General features: G+C 38.7%; 1 protein-coding gene across 13 annotated transcripts in view; it reads right to left on the bottom strand.

The window, feature by feature from the left end:
• The window catches only part of NAALADL2 (N-acetylated alpha-linked acidic dipeptidase like 2), a 409,871-nt gene that overhangs the window by 22,019 nt on the left and 364,638 nt on the right, over positions 1–23,214 (bottom strand). For all 13 annotated transcript variants that reach the window (XR_005257965.1, XM_038145641.1, XM_038145644.1 and 10 more), the window contains 2 exons: positions 10,770–10,863; positions 3,087–3,285 (listed from right to left, as the gene is read on the bottom strand). Coding sequence is in view for 12 of the 13 variants with exons in the window: in XM_038145641.1 (XP_038001569.1) it covers positions 3,087–3,285; positions 10,770–10,863 (293 nt within the window). In the remaining variant the exon portion in view is untranslated. The remainder of the gene's footprint in view (positions 1–3,086; positions 3,286–10,769; positions 10,864–23,214) is intronic.

The raw sequence follows: 23,214 nt of genomic DNA on the forward strand, positions 1-23,214 counted from the left end.
AAATCTACCCAGGGTTACCACTGGGAATCAAAGAAATACCTGAGGTAGAATAAAACTCAGCAATTTTCTCCTAACCCCAAATCAAGTCTCAGGGTAACTTTTGCAAAGCAGGATATTCCTCAACCTATTCTTTTTCATTCTGCCTAAATTTCTGGATAAGACTAAAATACCCTGATTAAAGCTGTACTTGTCTATTTCCAGCTCAGTTGGAAATAGAGATCATGGGGAACATGCTGTTGTCAAATTTGCAGTTCAATGTCAGGAAGTTCAGGTAAGAGGAAAGAGCATCAAAACTACAGCACTTATTGAATAACCTGCCAATGTCAATCATAATTACTTAAATTTAGTCAAATATCCCAATCCAATTATTACAAAAATAGTAATTTGAATTCTGCTATTAAGTCTGATTATATTACTTCTCATTATAGATGCCAAATGTATCAATTATGCCCAAATATTGCCCTATGACATTGACTTGAATCAGGCTTTTTTTTTTAAGTACCTATATACAGTAAAAGACTATAGCTGTGGGAATGTGTGTGCAAACTATAGGAAAAAAAGATAGATAAAAGATGTATCAGTTCCCCTGTAGTGGAGAAGCCCAGGAAGGTTGCAACACTCCTGCAATAAAGAAAAAAAAACCCCACCTGTCTTTTTAATTCAAGTTCTAGGACAGAAAACACAGTATAGATCCAGAGAGCTGTGAATTAGGACAAACACAAGGCTAAAAATGATGCCTAAAACTTCAGCAAATTTGTCAAGTGCTTTGATTGAGGTTGAGAATATGAGTCCAAATGGGTATACAGGAAGCAATCATTTTTTCATGAAGAATACGTCCTTTACTGTGCACACAAATTCTTCCTTCAGAAGGCTGTAAATTACAGTATTTATGGAATCTTAATGATCTAAACACAGTTGGAGCCTGAAGGTCAAGGCTGCAAACTGCATCCTAAATTTCTGTTTACAGATGAAGCACAGTATTTATTGCTGTACTGCTTGTGCTGCTATAGTTAAAGGGCTGCCAGCATTTCCATTATAAACCACTATTTCAGGGGTTTATAACTTGCCTATCAATCTTCTGACTGGGATGAAACATGGCATACAAGGTCCTGGCTGTGAGACTGATTTTTTGGTTTGTTTTCTTTACAAAATGACAAAAAGAATAAGCCTAAAGTTTTACAAGCAAAAAAAAAAAGTGTATTAGGTTTTTCAAGTATTTCTAGTGTTCTCGGGACACAATTATATCTTCAGAATACAAAACACATTCACATAACTTCATCAACTAATAGAAGGACTTTCAATCCCTAAAAAATGAAAAACAACCTAAACAAGCTTAGATGCTTTTTAATTTTTTAATTAAGCAAACGCACTTCAGATTTTAAACGGCAGCAAAGGACATCAGCAACCTAACAGTGTCCTTGGTTCTGTTTATCTGAGTAGATTTGCCATTAAAGGTAACAATTACACACTTTGGCACAGTACAAAGGTTGTATTCTTTTTAAATGAACATCTAAATGATGACACACAAGGTGTCCTTTACTGTTGTACATTCCAGATGATGTCAGGTAAATTTATTCAGAGTAAAGTCAAAGCCAGTGTTTTCTCCTAGTCTTTGAAATCTTGTACTGTTAAATCTTGTATCAAATTTAATTAAATGGGAGGGCAGCAAGTACAACATTTTCACTTCCACAGTGTCTACTTTGCCAGTGTGAAAATACTTTTGCTCTGTACTAAAGTACTGTGGAAAGCAGGTGAAAAATTTGTTACATTATGTTTGCATATCTAGTAATTACATTTTGGTAAATAACAAACTGAATAATGCAAGTGCTGCAAGAATTGAAATATTAGAAGATGTCAAAAATTGTCTCCTTATAATCTTAAGTTTTGATATAATTTATTTTTACAAGTAAAGAACCGGGGCAGATTAAACAATGTTGAATGTTGCTGTTGCAATGCAAGACATACAGATTACATTATTATTAAACAGGTTTTTGGCTCCTTTGCAACACCATACCAGTTCAGACAACACAGCACTGCTAAACCTGGAATATATTAGACTTTATCTAATCCCGTTTTGGCTTATTTCTTTGTTATAAATCCAGTCACAGCAGGAAGGAAGTAAATTAGCCTCTCCCCAGATGTAATTATTCTATTTTCTTTATTACAACTGTAGGGCTTTTATTCACTGACACTTTTGAGTTCCCCATAACTACCTTGATTTTTTTCCTCTCTGCTTTTGTTAAAAGATGACTGCATTTGTTTTATACCATTGCTAGTAAGAGGAAGAATCCCTCCTGTGGCTGGAGTTTTCTCCTTTCCTTCCCCACCTCTACCACTTGTCTGTTTGATGTCCACTTTTACACGCTCACTTGCATGAGACATGGGATAATTTTGCCCATCAACTGAAATCAAAGAACAATTTTGCTACTTTAGTTGATTCTGGTGAGAGATAGAGACCTGCAGACTTCTTTCTTAGAAAGTAAAAGATGAGATGACTACGACATCTTAAAACCAACCTGGGTAGTGCAGCTGAATACATATCAGAGAATAATTTCAAGCAGAGACAAGATGTTAGGAACAGTAACTGACTCAGGCCTCCTCATTAACTGCAATGTACTGCCTTTAACTTGCTGAAATGCATCCAAGAACGCTGCTATATAATTAAATATGTTAAATAATGCTACAGAGTATCTTGGATAATTCTGAATCTTCAACGAACTGTACAAAGTTTAAAATAAAATATAGGTGGAGCTTGTCAAGCAGTATTAGACTTCAAAATATTTTCTCTTTCTGAAAGCTTCCTGTACCATCTGACACACGTTTCTGCCACGCTGCCTGGGCTGCCATCACACCATACGTCTTGTTAGCAGCAATGTCATGACAGAAGTGCTACAGTGCTGCATTCTAATGACCCCTTGCATTGTAGTGAATTAATGTTTTCTGCAGAAAGGACGTGATAGGAAAAAAATAGCTTTAATTTTGGGTACTCACTGAGGTTTTCTCTGTAAAGACAGTTCTGTGAACCAAGCAGTGGTGAATACCATTTTAGCTCAGCGACAGGACGTGTGGAACACCTTGTACTGTACCTGTAAAGTCCTGGAGGAGCTTGCTGAAGCAGGAAGCTTTTCTCCAAGCCTTGTAGCACATCATTGAGCATCCTGACTCTGACAGGAGCTCGCTCCTCAGGGTCGTTGGCCGGGCGCATCTCGTCCGACTGGAACAGCTCCGCCGTGTCCCTCAGACGTGATGCCACTGCCAGCAGCTGAGGGACGCCTGCTTCATCACCTGGGAGCAGGGACAGCAAGACAGCCACCAGTGATTCACAGACCACTTATTACTCTTGCTTCCAAGTCAAAATTAATAGTCCAATTAAAACCTGAGCCTCTTTTTCCCCTGTGAGCAGCATGGAATGGGTCAAGGGAAGCCATAGATCATTCCGTGTAACCTCTGATCCGTTCTTCAAGGATCAATTTGGGCTCTGATGCTTTAAGATCTAATAAGCTATGAGGAATGACTTTTGGGGTACAGCTTAAAATCTAGCATTGGAAAAACAGGCATGCAGGAAGCAATGGTTATAAATCAAGAACTACAACATTTCCTTCTGAGACTGAATTTATTCAATGCCATTTGATGCTGTTGCTCTTGAGTCTGAAAGCTTGTGCTTGGATTCTATAATGACTGCTCCATAGAATATTTTAATATGCAGAGTTTAATTGAATTTGATTCAACATTTTAGAATCTTAGAGGTTAACAGCAATTGTAGAGGGTTATGTGAAATTGCTCTTCTTAATCACTTAAGTCATATGCCAATGAGCAAACTTTAATTGATATCCTAATGCATATTCTAATCCAGTCAATATTTTCAAAACTTTTTAACTTGGAGTGTTAACTATTGCTTTGTTAGCAACCCCACTCGGGCAGCAAAAGAATAAAAGCCTGCAGCACCTAGGAGCACACCACAATTTCAGTATTTTTCTGTTCATAGTCCAGAAAGAGGAATGTGATTTGGAGCACTGTGAATGTGCAGCCTCCTCCCACCTGCAGTGCAGGTGAAGAGTGTGGCTCCTTTCCCAGTGTGTGCATGGACTGCCTTCATCTTTACAAGCACATGGAGAGAGAAAGCAGAGCCTGAACCTGATAGAAAGTCAAAAGCAGTATCAGTCAGCACAAACATTTCCAGGATGCAGAAATTATCTTTAAGGCCAAGATTCACTTCACCTATTGACAAGAAATCCAACTGTGCTTAGATCTTTCAAATAATGCCTTAATCAACATAAACCACGCAGCCATAGGAGCTGCCTCACCTGAATGTGCAAACCTCAGAGAGTTCTGTATCTTAGTGACTGAGATAATTAAGCCAAGAAAGTGGTTCAGGACTCAAGTTCAATGAATTTTCAACTTCCTTGTCTAAGATACACATGGAAAAATCACAAATAGTAATTGGGGAACACTGACATGGTTTAACCTCAGCTGGCAAGTCAGCACCATGCAGCTGCTCACTCGCACCCGCTGGCTTCCCTGCTGGAATGAGGAGAAGAATCAGAAAGTTAAAACCAATGGGCTGAAATTACAACAGTTTAATAATTGATGTATAATGATGAGAATCATAATAACAATAGTAATAGTATAGCATCAAAAAGGGAGAAAACCTAAAGAGAGGCATAAAACCCAAGACAGACAAGTGATGAGCAATTGTATTGGGCTGACCATGTTCAGCCTGGCCCCCAGCAGCAATCAGCCTCCTTGGCCACCTCAGCTTAAACTGAGCCTGATGTTCTCTGGTATTTCATGAACTTTGGCCAGTTCAGGTCAGCTGTCCTGGCCATGCTCCCTCCCAGCTCCCTGTAATTCCTCTCTGGGAAAACATGAGAAACTGGAAGGTCCTCAGGGTAAGCACTACTGGACAACAACTGAAACATCAGTGAGTTATCAACCTTCATCTCATCTTAAATCCATACCACAGTACCAGCTACTAGGAAGAAAATTTACTCTAGTTAAAATCAGGACAAACACCAACCCATTTCTCAAATTATTCATGGTTGGAATCTGAAAGGCAAGCACATAATAGGGACGGAAAAGCAAACAGGTATAACAGAAATCCAAGGAAATGCCTGAATATAACTTATTCTCCCTCTCATATGGAAAAAGAGACTTGCTATTGGATACATTCCAGCAAAGGAAAAGGAGTTCAGATCCCACATACTCCTGTCATTCAGCTGACTAGCACATTCCAATCTAGCAAAACATGAAATGATCCGGAGTACACGGAGAGACAAGATGCTGGTGTGAGAGAAACTGTCAGATTTCCTGAGATATCAAGATGAATTTCAACAATGAACAGAAGCTCCCTGGGGGGAACAGCAGTGAGAGAAGATGGTTCATGTCTGCCCTGTTTTGGGACAAGGTTCCTTTGCTAATGACCCTTGACCAATCCACCTTTTCCTAAGCAGAATGGATAACAGGTGTGTTGGCATCTAGATATAAAGGGTTGGTAACTCTCTGAGTCTGAAGTAATTGAAATTCTGATCAAGTTAGGTTGATGCCTCATGAAAATATTCTTCAAGCATACAAGCTTGCTACATTTAAGATATTTGCAAAATATCATTATCCTCAATTTTCAAATCTCTGGCAAACATCCTGTGCAGCTGAAGAACTTCCCATTCCCATGCATAGAATGCAGGCACCGTGCACACCTTACCCTGGGACTTGTGTCCATATGGAAATGTTTAAATTCACCCTGTGAGAAAGAATCCTTTGGTTTCAGCAAAGCACTTTGTATCCCAAGTAACATAAAACTTATATAGTTTTTATTCTGAATCTTATACAAACAATTGCAAATGTCAGCTTTGCCTTTTCAGTATGGAAAGTGAGATAAAGGGGAAATTTATCTTTCTGTATTTGGAAATGAAGCCAACCAGACCACCCTTTTAAACACAAAAATCCTGTAAATGCTCTCAGTTGTTCTTCACAGCCCTTCAACCAACTCTTTGTTTTACACTCAAAACCAGCACTTGTTAGAAAACACACACCCAGGTTCTTTTTTAATGCTTCAGTACAAAACCTGCAAGGATGAGCAGTGTTACCTCAGCCAACAAAGGACAAAACAGGCATCACCACACTGAACTGCACCACCAAGGGAAACTGATTTATGCTTTTCTCAGGCTGAGAAGATGGGAATGGAAGGGCAAATTATTCTTGAAGAAAACCCTGAATTAACTAATAATGTCTTAAGCATCTTGTGATGCTTTTACAGAGAAAATCAAGCACAAGTGTCACCTCCTTTAAGAGAAAACAATGCCACATTATTTTATTTTGTATTCTTTGTCCTTTTGTCTCCAATGTGAATCATGATGAATCATCTAAGCTAGTTGTTTAGTTGCTACAAAAATAAAATTGCAAACACAGTAAAGTGACTCAAGAGCATGTGCACTCTTGATCAGGGAATTACACTGTTGAATTTCATTGCATTTGCTAAATGTAACTGGATTCCATTCAGAAACAAGTTACACCAAACAGGTATTTTTACAGACACTGAATACAACAGCCTTTCCCTCTATAACTGATTACTCTTATGAAAAGCACAGCTAGAGGTTGAACAGTTTTAAATTCTGTTTGTGCCCTCTGTTATGAAAGTACTTGCCAATGAGTACTTACAGGAAAGGGAGCACAGACAAATCAGCATTTTAAGGCATGATGCTTGTTTACCATATATGTGAGCATGTGTTTGCATGTTAAGAGAGAAAGGAAATTGCTTCAGGTTTTGATTAGCTTGCAAATTCTGAATCAGCTATGATGTGCTGTTGTATTCACTAGGGAATTTTTCATGCTCTGCAAAATAGGATAAGCAGACCTGGCAGTAGAAAATCTGAATGGGAAAGCTTTGTAAGAAGCACCCTAAAGGGGCAGAAACACAAATCCACAGACATCCACAGTGCAATGGATATGCTGCTATCAGCTTCAATTTTGCTAGCATGACTGCTATAGCCCAAGTAAACTCATCTGGTGTTGCTCCAAGTCTTTTTTCAAAGAAGTTATGTTAAAGAGGACTGTTGTGACATTTTACTATGTGCATGTCAATGCAGGAGCCTGGAAAAGAGCAGGCTCCAGGGAGATTTCATTGTGCTCTTTTAATACGGAAAGGGGGCTTTATAAGAAAATTTGGGACAAACTTCTGAAATAGGACAAGGGGTAGGGGTTTTAATTATTAGATTTAGACTAGGTGTAAGGAAGAGATTTTTTACAATGAGGATGGTGGAACACTGGGCTGCCCAGGGAGGTGGTGGATGCCCCATCCTGAAAACATTCAGCGCCAGGTTGGATGAGGCTCTGAGCATCTTGATCTACTGAAAGATCTCCCTACTCCCTGCATTGGACGAGGTGACTTTTAAAAGGTCTTTTCCAACCCAAACTATTCTATGAGTCTTTGAAGTTATCAATGACTTTATACAGAGCTGCTGAAACGTAAGGCCTACTAACACAGAATAGATGCTACCCTTGCCCTTCAGAACTAAATGTTTGTCCATGGAAAATACCTTTTTCCACGACTGTCTTAAAGGCTGAAGAATGTGTTAATACATAATAACCTTGAATGGATAACAAAGACAAGATGCCAGTGTCTCATTTTTCTCCTATATACAGATTTGATGCATTTTTCACCTCTGCTGCAGTCAAGAATAAAGGATAGGAACAGTAAAGAGTGAAATTTTCTGAACATTACAGACAGGAGGAGAAAGTAATTCTGAAAAGCACCCAAAATGATCAGGGAAATACAGTCAAGCAGGTAAAATGATGCCAAGCTGAAGAGCAGCAGATAGCTGTAGGCAATGAGCATGCAGCCATCAAGTAAATGAGAGAGATAGGTTTCTCTATTGATTTTTCTAAGGACAGGGAGTTTAGCCTGATGTTTTGAAATGTATGGGTAGACACAGGGCTCTGGAAAGTCATGCAGGCTTCCCTGGGAATGACTTATTGTAAACCAGATTATTTTTAACTTCTGCTAGTGCTGCCTACTATCATCACCCCAAGTACTTCAACTGCAGTAACATCTGTAAAACATCCATTCTGGGGAGAAGAAAGGGCCTAACTGATAAGAAGCCACACACAGCTGACACTGCATCAGCCAAAGAGCTTTAAATCACAGCTCTTGCACTTCTGGAAAACCAGAAAATCTCATCCACCCTCAATTTGTCTTCATAAGGCTCTCCCTCCCAGCCAGTGGCTATCAGAGATGGCTACAATTTGCTCCAGCAGCCTGTGCTGACAGGCACAAGTGGGGATCTCACCTCTCCTGCCTGGCGCAGCACAGGCACAATTCAGGGCTGGGGCACAGACACCAATTTTGAAAGGTTTGCATGAGTCCAAGTGAGTGGCAATAATAAATGACATAAGCTTCAACAGCTCCCAAGTGAGGGACAATACCAACCTAGCTGACTTTAATTTTGTAAACTGGGTAGCTGAACTTGCTATTGCTGGGACAGCCAGGTGCGAAGGTACAGGAACGCTTTTAATCCTAATGAGGTGCTGGAGAATCTCCATCATCAACCCCTGAAACTTGCTGCAACATACACCAGATTTTAAAGACAGGCCACAAGGAGCACAGTGCTAAGAGCTTGCAGCAGAAAACACAAACATGTTCTGGATAAAAATGCTTGTATACATACAAAACACTTCTACACAAATGACTGTACATTTCTATTTGCATATACATACAAAGCACTTCTACAGGAATGCTTAAAAGCACTGTTTGTATCACTCATACACCAGATTTGACATCTTGTCTGCACCCTACCTCAAAAGATTAATTGGATTTTCATAGGATACAAGGCCTAGCAAGATATGAATGCATTTGATTCAAGTTAAAATGGGTCTTGACTTTAAATGTATGGAAGGCACAAATCCCACACAGCTGCAAGGTGTAAGGTATAGCTAATGAAAATATTCTAAGCAGTCACTTATTTATGAATTTGTTTAAAATATCACATCTGTGAATACGCAGGCAACAGCCTGACTAGCCCTGGGGACCTGGATTTCAGTGTTGGAACCCCCATCTCCCATCATTTATGACCACAACGTTTCCTGTTAAACATCAGACCATCAGCAGAGGCAGAAAAATAAATCTCTCCAGCCCCAACCCTTTCTTTCAGATAAACCCACAAGCAGTGGTTTGTTTCCAAGTGTTCTGGTGTGTGCAAGGGGAGAGAACATGTGTCCCTTAACAGCCTCTTCCCCATCTTTCTGAAGAACAGGCCATGAGCCATATGAACATGTTGGGGATGACATAACTTGCCATCCACACTATTCTGGACGTAAGAAATGGTCTGTGAGGTGCTGAGTAATATCCTATGGAATTTAGCAGAGCTAATTGCACAGACACCCACCACATTACAGAGTTAAATCCTTTAGAAATGTAAATAAATGCAGTATTAACAAGTATCAAGGTATACACAACCTTTTGTGAGTACATCCAGGAGATTGCAAAAACGGTGACTCAAATATTTACACAAAATTTAACTTCAAGCATGTGAGAAACTCCAACGGGTAATAAAATCTGTGTTCAAGGAATTGGCTGAACCAGATCCCAGAGGCACAAAATTAAGCCTAATGAACAAATATTTTACATGTCATGCAGATTTACCTTCTTCTTTTCTACATTTACATTTGCACTGAGTTGCAGAAGGAAACAGCTTACTAAGACATTCCAACTTTGAACTGGAAAGTTTGTTCAACAAAAAAATCTTTTGAAGAATGAATAAACCCATGAGCCACATAAAAAAGTACAACTTCTCATTTAAGTAACTGAAAAAGGACCATTGTCTTAATGTTTGCCTAAATGAACATAAACTGTTCTTTTGTACAAGTCAGAGACAGACAAGACATGAAAGCCATGAGAAAAATCATTAAAAAAAAACTCCAAAGTGAAAAACTGGGAGAAAATTTATCCTGCTGGCCCTACAGCCTAGGAAATAATTTTCTCTCCCCTGAAGTGGTAGAGATAAATGATCTGACTGAAGTTAGAAGAAAAAAAAGTCAGTTTAAATCAATGTTTCCTGTAACTCAAAATAAAGAAAAAAGAAGAACAATAGAAGATATCTCATGTTCAGTTGAAGGAATACCAGCTGAGCCACACTTCATTTGATGATTATCCCCTGCTGTGTTTAGGCTGAACTAAACCAATGTTTATGTGGCACAACAGAGCTAAAATTACTTGTCTTTTAGATGCTCACTGGTTCCAGACCAATACTTGCCTACTGACTCCTACATCTTCACAATGATGGATGGCAAAGATTAAAGAAAAGGTATCGTACTTCTATGAGTATGTGTTACAGAAAAGTGGTGCTTTATAGTGTAGGGAGTGAATGAAATGCAGGGGTAGCACCTGAAGATTGCAAAAAGTCTTTACATTTGAGATACAATCTCGCAGTCTGCTGAAGGATATGTAAAGTTTGGGTGTGATTTTATAGAAACAACTTCTCTATTTAACAGATCAACTTGGGAGTTTCATAAACCTATAAACAGAAATATTTTTCAAAGGTCTTAGGACACTACACTAACCAGTACTGCTTAACTGACAAAGTAACATCAGAAGAAATCTAAAACCTTTATGGCTTTCTTTAGCACCAGAACTGTGTTTTACTCAGCATTATATAATGACCCTATTTAACTAGTAAAATCACTGTTATTCAAATACTGAAAATATGTATCAGGGATTTAGATGATGCTTTTTTCCCCCCTGTAATAATGGAGAACAAGATTTCTCTAATGAAAATTACCTTTCAGACTGTTCTGAACTTCTAACGCGATGTCGAGGGCATTAAACGGCAAAACTGGATCAGTGGCAATTTGCAAAGTCACTTGTCCTGTTAGCTGAAAAATACAAACAGACCCAAAACCCAGTCAAATTATTTCCAGCAGATTTAACAGCCAGCACTTCTTCTGGAATAGCACATGTTTTCATTATTTTGGATTTTCAGGGAAATTAGCACATATTTATGAAAAGGAATATGACCAGGACCATTGCCTTTCTATACAACATTACAAAATGTTCAGAGAATACAATTTACGACCACACACAAAACTTCTGTGCAGTGTGTCTTCTCTGAGCCTAGAATGCTGCAGGATTCTCTGGAGGACCTTTTTGCTTTGTTTTCAAATGAAATATCTCAATACTCTAAACACGGGAATGAAGTTTACAGTTTTACTTAGTTCTCTGGTCTCAGCTATCAGATTTTGAGACTTTTCACAACTAAAATAAAGAATCACAGACATTAATAATCAGAAGATCAAGCCTAGGGCTAAATGCAAGCTGACCTAAAAACCCACTGCCTTTAGAAGTGTTATGTGACAACTTGATGCATACAGATGTCCAACTCCCAGGCTGGATAGAACACTGCTTTCTCTCAGGAACCCAGGGAAAGAAATCCCCCAAAGAGAGCTCTGAGTCCACTCCAGACTAGACGTCAGCACCTGTCACAAAAACCCAATGGCATGAATGCTTCTTTTTGAACAGTTCACAGATAAGGCAGGGGCTGAGAGGCCTGAGAGCTTTATTCTGCTTACAGAAGGTCAGTTCCCCAGCTCGAGGCTTAGACATGCTACAGGGGCTGTGTATAGAAATACATCTTTCTGCTGAACTACACCTAGCTGTGATTAAACAGAGGATTTCAGTCTCCAGGCTGCCAAGTCCATCACTGTTCATGGGAGCTATAAAAACACACTGACAAAAACATGCAAGAAACTTTCATTCATCTTCCTCATATATTGATATTGCAAAAAGGAAAAAAATACCTGTAAGGCTGTGCTCTAAAATGGAACGATGGCTGCAGGTGATGGTGACCGTGTTGATAAAAATGTGGACTGAATAGGATCATATTGTACAATTCTTCCCAAGGTGTTGGGGGAGCAAGAATAATATCTATCCTTCAAAAGCAATATGATAGTTTCTGTGCCAAAAGTAGCATTTTAATTTTGCAATAGAAAGTAGCGAGAAAAGACAACAAGCCTCAGTAATATTAAAAACAATAGTACAGCAATTGAAAAGGAGAATCATCTCCCAGGAAAGTGGATGAAAGCAGGGTAATATCAGAAATACAAGTTTCCTGAAGAAAGATTAATAGAACCTCACAACATTTCTCAGAAAGCACAGAAGAAATGACCTGGCCACAGACTGGTTTGGGTACAGAGACTGAGGGAATATGGTGTGTATGAGACTGCAGCCCACATCTGAGCACAGATGTGCTGTGAAGCTATGCAGATTTACCTCCAGAGAAAACAATATCACAGAAGGCACGAAGAAAAAAACCTCTGCCTTATACAAAGAGAAAATACAGGGAAGAATAATGTTATGTCAGGCCATTATCAGGATAAGAAAGAACTAAGAGTGAACTTTAAGATAAAAAATACTCTGTCTGGACAGCTGTGTTAAAGTATTACACAGTAACTTCTTATGAAGAAACTTCCCAATTCCTCAGGCCATCAATGTTCAAAGGCCATTACATTACCTTTTAGTAATTATACACAAAAATTGCCTGGAAAGCACTAAAAAACTCTGGTCAGAGATATCAGAGAGGTATTATGGAAAGACAAAAAATGAAACTGTTAGGGCAAACTAAAACCTGCACAAGACTGTACCTAAACCAGGTCCGTATAATCCAGCCAGAAGCATCTGTAAAAAATCTGGTCCTAAATATCCAAATGGCACACAAAATCCTTCCATGTCCTGCATGGAACTCTTGCAAGATATACTGCCCAGACCATGAGCACCCTGTGAGCTGCAACAGATAAGCAACTGGGACACTGAAATAACATCGTCATAAAAAGGAGGTATTCTACATGGACCCCACACCCACTGAACCCCGGGACAGCACTACAGAACATTTAAATTCTTCCTTGACAGCCCATTTCTGCTGAAACTTTCACTAAATGGTAATAAAAATACATATCCATGGGTGTTGTAGGAAGTGACATCAGCAGTTATGTTGCTGCTGACACTTTACAATCTGCTACCACAATTTTTAAGAACACAAAAGCAAGGTGAAAATGCTTCTTTTGTGAAGCAGAAAAGTGGCATTTAAAGAGGACAATACCCTAGTAAGCAACTTTCCTTTACACCATTATCTCCTGCAGAATCTGGCTTCATTTCAATGAATTCTTGCCTTAATTCTGTTTCTTCCAAGGAATTTTAGCTTGCTTTCAACTATAGCAGACCAAATCTGTTTTCTTTTTCCTACTTAAATAAAGTGATAAAATAAATAAAGTGATCCAAATCTTATGACTGACTGCTTTTAGAAATTTTACAGTCTCTGTCTACCACTGCAGACATCTGTGTGTTAGCAAACAGGTAGCAGTGGTGTTTATTAAATCACGTACTTTGTGGGCTAATCTGGAAGAAATCAATCATGTAAAGGAAAGCTCAGAGCATTGATTTGAACAGAGTAAGTAATAATGCTGCAGGAGCATATATCAAACCCACATAAAGCAGCAAGACAGAAAAGGCTACTGATTTCTTATTTATAGTCTTATTTTTGGATATACCATTCCCCCGAGCACAACGCTGAATATACATGGAAAATAAAGACAAGCTTTGGCCCCCTTTTCCCAGGTGAAAAATGCATCAGACTGACTACTGAATTATTAAATGCAAGAATAATTTAGCTAAGAGTAAAGACAACAATTTTCTCATGAAGTGAAAAGCTAAAGCAGCATGATTGATTCTATTCCCATACTGAAGTGGTTAAAACACTAATGACAACTTCTCAAACAGCATTTATACATAACACACATACACCACACAATAATTGATGTAACGTTTTTACAATTATCAAGTCTAAGAAAAGATCTTAGAGTTCAAATGCTAATTCATCCCATAACGATTTTCTTATTTTAAAATGAAAAAACAATGACTAACAATGCACTCAGCTGTGGGAAAGGTGTTTTTCAGTAAAAAAAAAAATAAATTATTTGATGAACTTCCAATTACTTTAAAAATAAGTCTTAATATAAAATGTAACAATAATTGTAGAGTTGTACTTATTTGTTCTCTATGAGGGTGGGGAGGCCCTGGCAGAGGTTGCCCAGAGAAGCTGTGGCTGCTCCATCCCTGAAGTGTCCGTGGCCAGGCTGGAAAGGGCTTGGAGCAGCCTGGGATGGTGGAAGGTGTCCCTGCCCGTGGCAAAGCTCAAAGATGAGTTTTAAGGTCCCTTCCAACTCAAACCATTCTGTGATTCTATGCACAATGCAAAACAAATCTGAATATTTAAAATAGGTTTATACCAAAGTAACATTATTTCAAGGTCTTTTACCTAAAGGCATAAACATCTTTGTAGGAAGGAAACAACTGATATCCCTGTTTTTACTTCTCTGACACTGTGTAGATCCCAAAAGATAAAAGGCAAAATCACAAACTTCAAAAAAATGCTGGTGTTAAAGATGATTCAGTATCATGTCATGTGACATTTCCAAATGACATTGTAGGTTCTTTTCTCTTCCAGAGTTTTCAAACTATTCCTTCAGGAACTATGTATTCTTGCAATTCTACCTATCTGTGAACCTAATTTGGCTATAAAATCCAATTTTCAGGAACATCAGATGGATCCACAACACTTTCTAAAAGACTGTGACATAAAAAAAGTACCTGGATTAAATGCACACAATATGTTCCTCTATATAAATTATAAATATACATTACCAGTTTAGCTGTTTTACAATGCAAATAAGGAAATGAAATGAAGTGGAGTTCGGGGGGATTCATCACAGATTGGGGTTTTTGGTATGTCACAGCTGTTTTCTCAGGGAGTTAAACTCAGTGTTCAACACAACTTTCTTCCTCAAACATCCAAGCTGCCTACTAGCAACATAAAGCATGTCTGCTGGCACACAAATTTAATTTTTTTTAAAATATGAATACTTTAAGCCCAGGCTAGATAAATGTGAAAGGCTCCACAGAGTCTCTGTGACACAGACTCAGTTTTGCTTTGGGGGCATGCTGTTCCTGAGCCTGCCTTGCAGGGACATGCCTCAAGTGCTGTCTGGTTTTCCTGACAAGGCAGGCACAGCCACCCATCCTCCATTCTGCTACAGCAGCAGAAACTTGCAAGTTGAATAAAATTAAAGCATATTTAGTGGATATGAAGATACGAAAATATTATGCATGAGAGAGATCAATCTGCTAGAACAAACACCAGCATGCAGCGTGCAGGAATTTCTTTGACACAGAAGTTTACACACCAATCTTGGGTTTTTTTGGGGGTTTTTTGTTTGGTGGAATTTGAAACTGTGCCATATCCAGCCTCTGCTATGCAAACCTCAGTAGGTGGAAGTGCTGAGCCTTTAGGACATTTTTAGTTACATTAGGAGTGTTAAAATCTAAACAGACATCTCAGATCTCTTCATATGCCAAGTTACAAGCAGCATAACTTAAAAAATCAGGTAAACTGCCATGTTTATCCTTCTGTAAACAATGTCTTCAGCAGGGCTGTACTCCAGCTTTACCTGCTGGAAAGAATTAGGTTCAGCTACTTGAAACCTGAGTTGTGCAGCATCAACTCCTCTGCATTTCAAGCCCTATGCCTCTGCAACATACTTTTTAAATTTTATTCTGTGCATGTTAATAACACTTTACTGACAGCTGTGCACTTCCAGAGGAAACCAGCACACATGTGGCAGCTTATCCACCAAAACCATGACAAACCATGTGAGAGGAGAGGGAATGTGACATGGTAGTGTGGTAGACCTGTCAGCTACAGACTCAACATCCCCCCATCCCTAAGATTGCCTGCTACAGACCCAAACAATCCTTGGGACTGAGCAGCTCTGAGCCTCAACTTCCTTTGATACCAGCACTATTTTTTTCAAGTCACATTACCCCTGGGATTCACGGATGGGGAAGGAACATGGCAAAATTCTGTGCTGTTTAGAGGGATCAATGACACCGTGTTGAAAATAACAGTTTTTTCCTCTTGTTCCTTCCTTAAGGTGAGTGGAAAGGTTTAACTTTCGTGACTGGCTGTTGCACTGTTTAATCTCAGGTGTTTATCTTTTGCATCAAGGGTCTCTCTTCTCACACATACTGATGAGCAGAGTGACCTGCTGAGATCTTCTGACATTAAACCAATTATAAACAACAGCTTCAGCTTCCACACCCATGTAAATAAGGAATGAATATCTGCATATATTAAGATCCCCTCTCAAAACCACACTATTAGTAATCTCAAATGTTCAACTAATCAGCCCTCCCCACCTTCTCCCCCTTGCAAAGTTGAAGAAATATTTTTATTAATACAGGCAAATTTCATGAATATGCTTCTTCTGGTTCCCCCTATCCACTCAAATTCCTTAATGTTATCAGACTTCTTTAATTAAACATGAGAAATTTAGTCTATTTAAATGAAATCTGTGATTCCCTGGCAGTAACAATTTCAGCACCTCGTGTTACCAGATGAGTGGCAGCAGTCGTGAGACTCATGATAAATTAATGAGCATTTTTAATAGTGGGATCTCAATTTACTGTGGAAAAATTTCCTGCAGAATCAGTCTACACAGCAGGGTTTTTTTTTTACATTCATCACCTTTCAAAAAAGTTAACTGATTCACACAAGAAAAATCAGAGGCAGGAACATGAGAAAACAACCAGTTCTTTGAGCCTCGATCTATGAAAACCACATTCCCATGATTAGGCAAAGAAATAGAAATCTGCCCATAAACATGTTCATTTTGCATTAAAGTCATCCAACTTTAAAAATTCAAATTTTTAAAATATTCAGTAACACCATGTGTTTGTTTGTTCTTTGTTTTGTTTTTTTTTTCCCTTATTGAAATCTACCTTGGCACCAGGGCATGTATTCACACCACAGATCAAAGGGTCTGTTGGGGTAGCAGACACTGAATGGCACATGCTGTATTTTAGGACAGTAGAGGGCTCTCTGAGAAAGGACTATGGTGAGTCTGTGCTACAGGAGGTGAACCAGAGCACAGCAATTCATCAGAAATACCTATTTCTGAACAAGGAAAGTGTGAGTTCTTGCAGATATTAAATACTTCATTTCAACACCCTCCCCCCACAAATAATTTAATATTGTTTTATTTACTCGTAGCACAGAAAATATTGATTAGGAAATAAAAGTGATTGCAAATGAAACATGGACTTTCCCTCCTTTCAGGTATCCTGTGCACAGCAAGCAGCACTTGACTGTTTGTATGAGGGTGGCACACAGCACTAGGCATCCCCAAAATTACATATTAAGATAATCCAGGACTGTGGTAGCTTGGGCTGGCTCTGGAATACAGATCTCTATTTACATGATCATACACTATGTTTTCTACATGATTCATGATGAGGTTATGAGGCACTGATAAATTAAAGTCAAAAGTATCCTCTTAAGTGAATAATTTGCTTAAAATCTGATTTGTTGGCCAATTCAGTAGTGTACAGCACTCAGAGCACTGAAAGTACATTTTGTATGGATTTCATTCACAGCTGGGAGTGATCATTGATTCCTCTACCTTCAGTTTCTTGCACAAAAAAGAAACTCCTACTTATCTCTGCTTTTCTTTTTGTGTACTTGTAGAAATTACTGCTTTTCAGATTATTTGTATAAGTATGTGGAGATATATATTTTTTGTGTATTTAAATGCCTTTATATGAATTTTCTAATATCATGGTGTGATTGATGGGGTTGTCCCAGGAGTTAGACTTTGATGATCCTTGTAGATCCCTTCCAACTCAGGATTTTATACTATTCTACTAAAAAACAAATTTAAATTGCATTAGTTTATAGTGAGGAATGATTGCCCATGGCCTGGGTTATAACTCCTTGATATTATCCAGAGTTTCTTTCCACTCCTACCTTCTATCCACATCATGCTGCTCCTCACACAGTCAGAGCCTGGCCCATTTTTGGCAGTTCTCATGCTCTTGTTACCGCAGGGGCAGAGAAGAGGGATGATTAACTCACTTCCAAGATAATGGCTTTATCGAGTTAGGCTTGGCACTGTGCACATGAACCTGTGCTCAGCTCAACCCAGTTTGTTTGGAACTGAGGCAGAGCCACTTTCTGTCTGCACAGGGTTACTGCTTACACAGCAAGCCATGAAGTCAACTCTGGAGCACATAAATGTAAGCAGCAATAGATGATTTTCTAATCATCTATTTCATATTTATGGCTGTCAAATTCTTGTGGTATCTGCATGCAAAGACAGTGTTGAATTAACTTCCAAAGGGCTACTAGATTAAAATCTGAGGAAAATGATTTAGTCAGACTCTTCCCCAGTGTGCATGGTTATGAGCATGCAAAATGATGTAGCAGAATGGTCTTCTGCACTTCTTGAGCTCTGGCTGAGAAGGCCACACCATGACAATACAAATCTTTAAATCTTCACAAACCCTCATGCTGGATTTCTTATAGAGTATTTTAAAAATTTGCTCTAGTGTTAATTCTTTTTGAGCTCCAACATTAAAGCCACGTTGCTCTGCTGGTGTCTGAGAGTGACAAATACTGAAAAGTTTGCTTTAAAGCAGAGTGATTTGCACATAGCATTCCCATAAACCCAGACACCATCACTGCACAGGAAATGACCTCTTAGATTCTTTCACTCTCTGCCCCTCTGCAGGTGTGGAAGAGGAGAAGGAAGCAGTGCTGGATCCTTCTGAAAGAGGCAATGCTAGCTGCCTGAAGCTGGCTACATGCAGTCCCTGAGGAAACAGATCTAGCTACTGTTCTGGTACAAAATAAAATACATAATGAAACATGAAGCAAAATGTATCTCCATAGATCAGAGTGAGAGATCTCCAATGACAATGATCACATACAGAAATTGCGTCTTGGACAGATATTATCTTAAACCAAAAAACATAGCTTGCTTTTCTTTATTTGCATGTGTAATAAAGACATTTGCAGGGTAAAACATGCAGTTAGCTATCAGTGCACAAGCTTAAGCACAAGAAAATGCTTTTTTTTCTTGTTGTAAAGGGAAGTTTGAGGAAAAGAAAGTAGAAGTCCCCTCAGAATAACAGACAAGAGGTGTCAGTGCAGATTCCTGTGGACTGGTATGAAAACAAAAAGCAGGCTGTGATTAAGAGTCTGGACACCACGATCTCCCATGCTACTGGACAGCCTTCCCTGTGTTTGCTCCCAGATAATGAGCATCATTCCCTTTCCCTGCCTTATGTGTGTGTTTAGGGCACCAATCAGGATGTTAGCACAGCCAGCCCTCCTTACTCACAGGATAATCAAAGCACAAGATGATGGGACTCAACAAGATAATTGATAATTTTGTTAACAGTTGCCAGACAGTTGGCTGGGCCCTGCTGGTCTCGGAGCCTTCCAAGGCAGACAGTAATAACTAACAGAGAAAAAAAGCAGCAGTGCAAGGCTGCATTTAATCACCCAGGTTCACAAGCACTCCACAGAAACAGATCAGCCCAGAAAACAGTATGTTGTCTTAGAGCCCTGATTAATCAGAGTATCTCCTCACATGCTTCAAGACACATGGGTGAACCAAGAGTCTTCCCAGACTGGAAACAACCCCAGGATCACATACCCAAGGACATCCAAGAACTTCCCAAGTTTCTATTTGATCTGTAAAGTCTCTTCTTTCACTGAATCCACAGGACTCGGTCTGAAACTTGTGGCATTGTTAAAAACTAGATAATAGTCATCAGAGGAGAGTAATAATAAAGAAATCTGCAATTGGAAGCTTCAGCCACAGCCTTCAGTTTAGACCTTGATATCATCTTTCTAATCACTCTCCTTTTACAGAAATGGATTTGATTTAATTGAACGGCAAAAAAAAAGTCTCTAATCATACTTCATCAGCATGCAATTATTATTCAAGGGAAACCATATGTACTATTAAGCACTCTTAATTAAAATAATGCATATAATCTGCTTCAGCACTGAATAGTCATTCTCCTTGATGTTCATTATTTTTTTTCTTCCATTATTGTGACTATACATTTTTTCTACTTTTTCTCATCTATCTCAATTTCATTCATACACTTTTTCAACATTAATGATCATGATATCAGGGCTAAGATGCATTAATATCCCACCATCCTTAAATTTTGCATTGCATGACCTTCAAAATGAGTCAGACCTGACTGTGGAGACTGTGAGATGAGGATGAGAAAATGCTATTACAGGAGTCTCTGGTTAGCCCAAATTTTATTTGCAATTATGTCTTCTAAGTGACCATACTGAAAGAAGAATATATGCTAGGCAGCAGCCAGTCCTTAGACAGAATTCAGGGAGAACCAGGGACAATGAAAGAAAGAAACTGAATTTAGGAGTTTAAACAACTGAAAAAAATCATCCATGATGGTTTGAAGAAATAGTTCCTGGAGGAACTTGTCAAAGTTGGACTGTCAATTCAGCATATTCAACAGAACAAGCATTATGGAAAGATTAATGACATTACATCTTAAAGTCTCCCTATCCTCTCAAACTCAGAAAAGCTGAGATATTTAATAGCTGTACAGAGAAAATACTGCTCTTTTCTCTCTTGCCACCTCTTGATGCAAAGGTACAACAAATTTTTCCTCTTAGGTCGCTCTAATCAGTCAGGATTGGAGCAGTGACAGTTCATTAAACACGACAGACTGGCCCTGAGGGAGAGACACCAGTGACCCACAGGGCTGAGGATCCCAGGGAGACTAAAAATACATCGTGCTGCAGTACAGGGCTCACAGCAAAGACCCATCAACATCAAAGGGGACATTCCACCTCAGGGGAGAATTCACTGGGGCCACCCCAGACACCAATATCTGCTGCAACTTTCACAAACAGGCTCAATTTCCTTCTTAGGCAATTACTTCAATTAGGGTTAGATTCTACTCTTGGATTTACTTGCATAGGATTTACCAAGCCAGAAATGTATTTAAGCTTCTTACAAGTATCAGAACTCAAAGGCACAATTTCTGTGAATTTTCCCCCTACATTCAATCTTTATTGTAACTAAAAAAAGAAGTAATCAGTTGACTTACAGTAATAATTTGAAATTTAAACCTCAAAAGGAGATCTATAATTAAACAGTATAAGTTCACAAATAAAGGTGGGGTAAGGTTGCTTGTTTTATTTTAAAAAGAAAACATTAATTAAAGATGAATGTGTTTGGGCTGAGCAACCTCCCCTCAGGCTTGGGGGAAATGCCAAGTCTGACAAACCCTTTGAGTCTTAGGAAATCCCAGGTCAGTTTGATGAACTTGCTGAAGTATTTTATAATTAGCTGGCATGTCCCTGAGACAGCCATTTTACCTGAAAAAGAAACACTCTCATCTTTCTAACTTGTCCCTGAAAAACACTGATTGAAGACAAAATAAATAATCTTTCCCATAACAGAATATTTATATAAACAGAGAAAGGAAATTCAGGTCATAGAATGGCCCTTGAAATTCATAAGGAACCCTAGCTGTAAAGCTCAAAGTATCTGAAGGTAAAATTGAGATTTATTGGCACATCTGGGTCTATAATCATACACCTGTTACTAAAATCATTAAATTATGATGGCCATTTCATTCCACTGTATCTTTAGGTGGGTTCTGTGTTAAAGGGACAAAGGCAGCATGATCTGATGGGAACAGCAAATATTACACAGAGAAGAACATTTCAAGAGAATATAATCTTCCAATACTGCAGGAAATGTTACTACTTGCTATTCCAAAAACAGGGACAACAAGGGTGAAGATCTGATCAGTTCAGTGAAAGGTAAGATGAAAAGGAAGTAGTTGAGGAGTCTGGAGAGCGAAAGAGATGGAGTCTGGAAAAAGCAAACTGTTTAGAAAAAAATCAATTTGGAATTTGCTGCAGACCATCAACAGGAGCCTGGCCAATGTCTGGAGGAGAAGATTAAAAGGACACTGAGGAACATCATTTTGATATAACACTATAGATGGATTACAGGAGGAAAAAAAGACGTGCAAGGCAAATATGCCAAGATAAGAGACAATTAGAATGCAGAGAAATGATCATGAGGCCAGGGAAAAAAGGATGGAATGAAAAGAATTCTCTGGAATGAAAATGTATCAGAATCCTAAAATGTCTTTTAGCATACTGTAATCTGTGCATTCAACATAATTTCCCCCACATTATGAAAAATTCCAAATTTTACACAATTCCTCCCAAACTGAAAAAGTGCTGTGGAATATGGCACTGACCCAGAGTGAAATAAATTAGTGGGAGCATCCAAAGTGATACAGACATGCACGTGTGTACGTGCACTTCAATTCACAGATCAGAGAAAAACTCATCTCAAAGCTCTTCCATATGTTAAAATTGAAGACAGATACAGTTACATATAATACTAATTTTCATACTTTGAAATACATAAAGACTTTCGAGACTCTGAGAATTCCCCCTCCCCCAGCCAGTAGAAAGGCAATGGGTATGTACTCTGAATTTGAGCATTTGGAAAGGCATTTGATATAATCTGAATAGCCTTAAACTCCATAAAAATAATCTTCAAAAGAATTTTGATATCAGACTGAAATTTCTGGAAGATATTGCACTATGTCTACATCATACATCAAAAATTACACAAGTTTTTCACTTGTATTTTCAGAAAAACTAAAAAGCCTTCCAGGAACTGTTCTGATCTTTTGGGTATAGGATAATGCTGCAAGATTCTGAACCCTAATGAACAATACATTCATCCAAGCTTCATCCAATAATAATTAGATGGGATGTTTTTGGAACGAGGAACTGATCAGAAAGCATATTTAACACTGTGTTTAAAGGAAAAAAAACCATTAGTTTTAACTTACAGACAAATTTTAGAAAATGACAGATTTTAGAATTCAGCCATTAGGCAAAAATGAGCGAGTAACAAGAAACAAACTCCAAGTTTCCTAACACTGTTTAAACTCCATTTTACTTTATCAGTACTGACCTCTCACGATATTTGAAACAGGGAAACTGGAAAGGATGCTAAATCTGGCAGTTTTTAAGCACTGCTAGCTGGGTCCTGCTGAGGGTCAGAGGCAGCAGGGCTGTCCCAGGGGAGTCTGGAGGCATCACTGTGTCTGTCCATTCCCAAATGTTTAAATTTGCCATTCCAAGAACAGCAGACTCCAGACACAATATTAGATTAGAGCACTATATCATGCTGATTTGTTAATATTTATCTTCCCTCCAGTCCTCCAGCAATTCTCTGCACAAAACCCTCGTGTCCCTGAGACAGAGGTTAAACTTGACTGAAGACAGAGTTAATTTTCTGCTTACTCTGCTT

This window comes from Motacilla alba, chromosome 9 (genome assembly GCF_015832195.1).
Source record: "Motacilla alba alba isolate MOTALB_02 chromosome 9, Motacilla_alba_V1.0_pri, whole genome shotgun sequence".
In the NCBI taxonomy this organism is placed as follows: domain Eukaryota; kingdom Metazoa; phylum Chordata; class Aves; order Passeriformes; family Motacillidae; genus Motacilla; species Motacilla alba.